The sequence below is a fragment of the Microtus ochrogaster genome, linkage group LG1 (genome assembly GCF_000317375.1).
Source record: "Microtus ochrogaster isolate Prairie Vole_2 linkage group LG1, MicOch1.0, whole genome shotgun sequence".
Lineage (NCBI taxonomy): Eukaryota > Metazoa > Chordata > Mammalia > Rodentia > Cricetidae > Microtus > Microtus ochrogaster.
This window is the reverse complement of record NC_022027.1, coordinates 22,325,436-22,332,889: the sequence shown is the minus strand read 5'-3', so window position 1 is coordinate 22,332,889 and position 7,454 is coordinate 22,325,436. Positions and strand designations below refer to the sequence as shown.

General features: G+C 42.4%; 1 protein-coding gene across 2 annotated transcripts in view; it reads right to left on the bottom strand.

Annotated features, from left to right (window-relative positions):
* Ube2k (ubiquitin conjugating enzyme E2 K) overlaps positions 1-5,868 on the bottom strand; it is a 58,142-nt gene extending 52,274 nt beyond the window's left edge. The window contains exon 1 of one of the 2 annotated variants that reach the window (XM_005359272.3): positions 5,591-5,868. In XM_005359272.3, the coding sequence (XP_005359329.1) occupies positions 5,591-5,653 (63 nt within the window). In that variant the 5' untranslated portion in view covers positions 5,654-5,868. The remainder of the gene's footprint in view (positions 1-5,590) is intronic. The other variant, XM_026785050.1, reaches the window with a different exon arrangement.
* Between the last annotated feature and the right edge of the window lie 1,586 nt (positions 5,869-7,454).

Here is a 7,454-nt window from a genome sequence, read left to right as displayed (position 1 = left end):
TGTAGACCAGGCTGGTCTCGAACTCACAGAGATCCGCCTGCCTCTGCCTCCCGAGTGCTGGGATTAAAGGCGTGCGCCACTACCGCCCGGCTCTTACAGTCTTCTTAAGAGTAAAGTAAGCCAGTGGTGGTGGCACACACCTTTGATCCCAGTACTTGGGAGGCAGAGGCAGGCAGATCTCTTAAGTTCGAGGCCAGCCAGAGATGATACACAGAGAAAAAAAGAGTAATGTAAAGGTCATGGATAGTGATGTATGTGTTTAGTCCCAGCACTAGGAGGGGGAGGTAGGCAATTTGAGTTCAAGCCACACTGTTCAACATAGTGAGTTACAGCCAGGGCTATGAAAAGACTTTGTCTCAAAAAAGAAGAAGCAGGATGGTAGTAGTGCACACTTTAATCCCAGCACTTGGAAGCCGGAAGTAGGCACATCTCTGAGGACAGCCTGGTCTACAAAACTCTAGGACAGTCAAGGCTAAACAAAGAAACCCTGTCTTGAGGGCTTGGGAAGACAAAACAAAAACTAAAAGAAGGGTAAAGTAAAACAAGAAATGTAATCCAACAATATCACTTGTACCGGCTTTTGTTTTTTAAAGCACTCTGTAAGGCTGCTAAGTTCAGTTCTCTCCAGAACCTCATAAGGCACACTAAACAATTCACACAAAACTGGAGCTTATGGCCGGGCGGAGTTCGAGGCCAGCCTAGTCTACAGAGTGAGTTCCAGGACAGCCAAGGCTACACAAACCTTGTCTTGAAAAACTGAAAAATAAAAATCTACTCTTAAAAATTGTTGGACCTCAGGTATATATATTCAGTAGTGGAGCACTTACCTACTAAACATAAAAAAATCTGTTAAAATTTTTTTCAAACTCTAGTTACATTTCTTATAGATAACTTTACCTTTTTCTTTAAATCAAAATGGAGACAAGGTAGGATATAGCTCAGTGGTAAAGCACTTACCTACATCAACTGACACACACACACACACACACACACACACACACACACAGAAGAGTGTAAAGGAAGGGGAAAGAATTAAAGGGGAAAACAATCAGTCTTTTGTTCTAAAGACAAAAGATTCAACCAATCTTTGGATAAACACTACACACCTTACATAGTGACAGTTTTATAGGTTCTTCAAAAGGAGTTCTGTCTACAGTAGTATGTCTTACCAACTGGCAGTCGAGAAACATTTACTAGACACTAACTGACAAGGGTAATAGGTTTAGTAGTAGTAAGAGCACCAGTGTTAGACACTGGAGATACTCATGTACGCCTTATGATGCACTGGAGACCCAGTTACAATTTAAAAAAACAAAAAACTGCTCAAAATGTCATTAATTCTAGTGTTAAGAAACTATGCCTTAGAGAGGTATGGTGGTCCATGCCTTTCATCCCAGAATTCAGGAGGAAGAGGCAAATGGAGCTCTGGGAGTTGACACCAGGATGGTCTAAGCAGTGAGTTCCAGAGCAGCCAGGACTGCAGAGAGGAGAGTTTCTGCCTTAAAAAAAGAAAATAAAGAAAAGAAAAACAAAAAAGAAATAACAAAAAGAAACTATGTCCTACAGAAATCAAAACATATTCTTAAGTTTGCAAGCTGTTTGCATATAAGATAATCAAGGCGAAGCTAGATCAACTCTAGTAATTCATAAATTTTAAACTTATTATGAAAGAATAAATGCTAAAAAAAAACTTAGTAGACAAAAAAAAAAATGAAACAACTTTGCTTATACCACAGTAAACATTCCCATTGAGAATACAAGAAAATGTCAGCAAACTATAGCTAAGAATTATTAAAAAAGTGGCAGATATGAGCATAAATATAAACCAATTTATACACTTATTTAAGAGCACTTTATATCACTGAACTGCAAATTTAAAAATATTTTATTTTGAAATTCAAGTGAACCTTTAAATTATAGGGTACCAGTGAGTTTATACTAACATTAACTAGTGCTTAAATGCTTTAACAAGTAATACAAAGTTCTGTAATAAAAATGTATGCCCAATTTTGATAATTAAAAGTACGTCTATCCTTACCAAGCCATGACAGTGTAGTGCATATTAACATAAGCAAACCCAAATTCTAAAGTCATGTTTGCAGACAATTTAACGTCTCTGAACCTCAATTTTCTCACCTAAAAAAAAATATATCTACTTCAAAGACCTATTGCTAAGAATTAGCAGTAATACATAAACAATAGAAGAGGAATGTTGCAAATGGCAGCAGCAGTAATTGGTAGCAATAATACAACCATGAATATACTAAAGAAAGGCTTAATCTGTTGATCATCACAAGTAGCAATCCACCTGACTTGACTCATAAACTGTAATGTATTCTAGGTAAATTTTAATTCTGAGCAACGCTCAACCACTACTTAAAATCAGTCATATTCTAGAGTATTTAAAGGATAAAAGGCCCATCTCCAAATAGTACTTTATGAAAGAATAGATGCTACCTTTATTTCATTAAGTACCATGCACATGACTCAAAGTTCAAAGTGCCCAGTCATGCAGCTTCCCCAGTTTTACCTACTTCTCATAAATCCTTTCTCTGCCCTGTACTGGCAAACACACATCTCCCCTTTCAATACAAATGTGAGTGCCTCTCCACAATATCTGGCTAGGTCTTTCACATTTATGTTAAATGCTTATATTTTAACTAATACATTCAGCAAATTCCTATGATCAGAATTCAGTGAATGGCAGCTATCTTTACTTGTATTTTTTGAGACACGATCTCTCTCTGTATCCCTGGCCATATTGGCTAGAACTCACTGCTTTTGCCCTCCACCCCTCTGCACCCCTCCCCCAACCCCAGTGCTGAGACTAAAGGCATGCTCTGTAGTTATCTTTACAAAGTACTTAGAAACAGATCAAAAGTTAAGTCATTAGATCCACCAAAATTCTTAAACGCTAGCACGTGAATCAAACCTGGTACACTGAAGATTTACATGAGGTGACACGCTGAAACAATTACTTGATTAACTATTTAAAAATTACATTTATAGGGACTGGAAAGATGGCTCAGAGGTTAAGAGCACTGACTGCTCTTCCAGAGGTCCTGAGTTCAATTCCCAGCAACCACATGGTGGCTCACAGCCATCTATAATAAGTGATGGTGCCCTCTTCTGACATGCAAATACACATGGGAGGAATGTTGTATACATAATAAATAAATCTTTAAAAAAAATTACATTTATATTCTTAAAAAAGAAAATATATAGACTGCATTATGGGTCCTTATTGAGGTGAAAATTAATTAACACAGCCTACCTATGGAACTGGACATAATAATGTATGAACTAAATATTGGTTAAGGATAAAACTATCTGTTGGTTGAGCTTTTTTACATTATTAAATGGTTTTTTTTGTTTTGGTTTTTTTTGAGACAGGGTTTTTCTGTGTAACAGCCATGGCTGTTCTGGAACTCACTCTGTAGACCAGGCTGGCCTCCAACTCACAGAGATCCACCTGCCTCGGCCTCCCAGTGCTGGAATTAATGGCGCATGCCACCATGCCCAGCTTACGATATTAAATTTTATCTGATCTTTCTCTAGTATTCTTTGCAGCTTACTTTCCTGGATTAAGTTCCTGCTACGTTTATAGAGGCACTGTTTATGGATAACTTGTGTTCCTTAGAAAAACTGACAATTTTCTTTAATTTCATACATTAGAAAAGCTTTTATTGTATTTGCATGTGACGGTATAGAGGTCATGTGGTCAGAGTTCAGGCCTGAGCTCAGGTCATCAGGCTTGGCAGCAAGCCTCCTTTACCCACGGAGCCATCTCCTCAGCCCATCACTTAAATAGAAAGTCACATCACATAAAGCAGATATATGGATTTTCAGGGCTTTTAAAAGAAGCGTTAGAGGTCTAAAGACTTGTCTAATCTTACTGTTTTAGGGTGCTAACAAAATATTCTCTTATCTTTCATTAAGAATATTTATCTACAATCCAAAGTACATTTGCTTATTAAAGAAAAAGTTAAAATTACTGTTAAAATTTGTGAATATGTGAATACAGGCATTCACACTGTTTCTTCATTGTTCCACAAAAATACAAAGTCATCCTTCCATTCAGAGTTTTGGCAAATGAATACAGAGGTCAGAGTTCATGCTTTGTAAGACGGATCACTACTTATTATTTCTTAGTCTGTTCACTAAGTCTGCTAATAAATCACTTCAATTTTGAGTAACTTTCTACATGTCTACTTGGAAAGATATTTGCAGACTCTGACACAATAATGCTGGAGCGCTAAAAGATTTTTAACAATTACTCATTTACTTAAAATGCCTAATTTTAAAAATCATTATTGACATTATTAAAATATCAAGCATATAAGAAAAACATAAATAGCACTACTTATTGGGCAATGGAATGTGAACCTTGAGGAAAAACAACTATTTCCAGAATTTTCTTGCTAAATACAAACAGAAAATCTGGCATTTTTGTTCACTCGGGTCTGAAAAGTTGTACTAGTTGCACAGCTAAGTCAAATTATTAAATCTATTAAATCACTTTCTATATTCCACATATGTCTGGCCAGTATTAATATATTTAAATTCTGAAGGACTCACGGGTAGCAAAAGTCTCATTTTTTAATAAGCTATTTCGTGGTATGCTATTTTGTGTCAAAACAAACCTAACTCAATAATGAGCTCCAACAATGTGCATCTGAAGAAATCGCTTGTTTTTACTAGGGCTCTTTTCAAAAGTTAAGACAAGTTAAGTATGAGGGACATCGCAATGAGGTTTCACAGGGCACTAGTCACAGCGGCATTGCCCTAGGAGAAACTCTGATACCCTTAAAAACTATTTTGAAATAAGCCACTCGTCCACTTCATTATTTTCCCTAGATCAAATCATTTAACATAACAAACAACTTGCCTTTCACCACACAAAGCGCTTTACATTGTCAATGCTGAGGCATTGGTACTGCTGGAGTATGTGGAAAACAGGTAACTAATTTAGAATTAATTTCCTAGATGTAGTGAAAAATGCTTCAACGCCCCTTCCAAATATGATACTGACCATTATGTCTCCATGGGGCCCCCAACAGTCTACTATAAGGGAGTAATTGAATGTCTTCCTTTCCTCCATGCCTAAGGACTCTGTAGGCGCCGTCCTCAAAGAAAAGACAGCAAAGCCCTGGCAGGTAATACCCAGAGTCCCCCCTAAAAGTGGGGGCCTAGAAGGTGCGCTGCTGCCGGGGATCTAGTTACTCTCTTCCCCCTTCCCCCAACCCACTTCCCGGGTTTTCTCGGCCTGCTCCTTCCCCACCCCGGAGTCACACATCCAGATGTTGCCGCCGCCTCGGGGCTCTCTCTCCAGAGCTCACGTGTCCCCGACAAGTGCTCTGCATCAGCCCCCCAAACCCTGGTCCTCCCCAGGCCGCCCAGCCGCCCGCGAGCCCGTCTATCCCAGGGCCCGGGGAGGGGAGGGAAAGGCGGCAGGAGGAGGAGGGGAGACCGCCGCTTCCCCATCGGCAGCGGCGGCCGCAGCGAGGCCGGCCGGAGCCGCCGGGGTCGCGGAAGGAAGGGCCCTCCCGCCCCGGGCTGACATGGGGGTGTCCGGTAGCTCATTTCTGACCTCCTCGCTCTTCAGCACCTCCTTGAACTCCCGCTTGATTCGCTGCACCGCGATGTTGGCCATGTCTCCGCCCGCAGCTGATTCGTACCCGCCTCCTCCGCCACCGCTACGACCACCGCCACCGCCGCCACCTCTTCTTCCACCGCCTCCTCCCTCAGTGATTCAGACCCGAGCACACGAACGCCGCCACTGCCACCCTAGCCGCCGCGTTCCCCCCTCACTGTAGAATCACCTCCGCGCCCGGCCACCAAAATGGCGCCGGGTCCGCGCATGCGCACCACGCTGACCCGGGCGGGCGGCGCAGCCGCTCCAGTGGTAGCCCCATACGTCTCAGCAGCGAGCCCGAGCCCGCGCGCCGCGCCGCGCGTCTGTGCCGGGGCTTCGGCCGCGTGGCTCCGCCCTGCCGGCGTCTGGGGCGAGGAGGGTGCGGTTTCCGCGCCCGGTCAGCGGGGTCTGGGCCTGGCGAGCCCTCCCCTGCCCCTTTGCCCCTTTGGCCGGGAGACTCAGAGCCCCACCCGGCCTGAGCCCCGCTCTAACTCTGCCAGACCCAGAGCCCACGGGCTGGAGGTGCCTCCCTGTGTCTAGCCGAGGAAAAAAGCTGTGCAGGAACTCGGTCCTGCCCTGCCGTCCGTTGGTAAACCCCCCTCGGGAAATCCACTGCCGTTGCTTTTGTTCTGGAACCATGATAACGCAGCTATTATTCGGTCATCGCAGGTATTACAGAGACCTTGAGGTTGTGTAATGGTTGGATCCCACGGCTTGTACTTGGTCCAGGTATTGCCAGGGAGAGGCCCGTGGTTGGTTTAAAAGCCAGAAGTTAATCTTTAGCCTGTTTGGATAATGAACGCTGAGCTAGAGAACTAACGTGTTTTTCAAACTTGAATGTCTTCAGGATCCCCGGAGAGCTTGTTAGATTGCTAGGCCCTATCCCTAGAGTATGGATGGGCCTAAGAATTTGCATTCCTAGCAAGAATCCTGGCTACCTGTTTTTCAGCGAGAACGGCTGAATTAAGCATATGAAAATCTCTATATATATTATAGTGGAAGTTGGAGAAAGAGACACTCCTTAGGAGGAAGAAGGAGCGTTAGACCTACAAAAGTGTTCGGCCCTGGTAGGTTTCAGTAAGCAGTGAGTGAGTATAATTGAATGGAGAAGAAGATAGACGAGTAAAATGTTTTAAGTGAACAATAATCTTGAAAGGCTATTTGAAAGTAGCTAATAGAGCCGAGAAGTACTTTGAAGATAACATTTAGAGATAGTGAAAGTGTTATTTTAGTATGTTTCATGTATTTCTTCACCTAATCAATCAGTTGAATATTCTAAGACTAATACAAGCTGAGTATGGTGGTACACAGTTGTAATTCCAGAACTCGGAGTCGGAAGCAGAAAGATCATGAGTTCCCCAGTCTTAAGAGTGCTACAGGAGCCTAGAGGTTTTACTCCCCCTTCTGTCCTATGCCACCTCCGTTGTCAGCTACGATTTCCTCATCTGTGAAATAAGAAGGCTGTTTAGACTTCAAAGAATCCAAAATTCTGAAACATCTCAAAACATTTCCCTGAGTAGACATAAATTATAAAAACTTGTAGCAGAGCCCCCTAGTGGTTTTAAGGGAGCTCAACTGTTACAACTAAACACTACAAAGAATTTTTGCCATGATAGAAACCTAAGAATATTGTAGATATTTGTGCCCACACGACTTAAAATATTTTTTATCGCACTCTGCCTAACCTCAAGAAACTTAACAATAATCAAACAGAGAACAAGTTAGAAAGGTCTGATAATTTCTTTGAAAGATAGGGAGTCGGTAATGCTTCTTCTGTGCCGAAGCTTGACCCCAGGGCCTGTGCGTGCCGAGTGTGTGC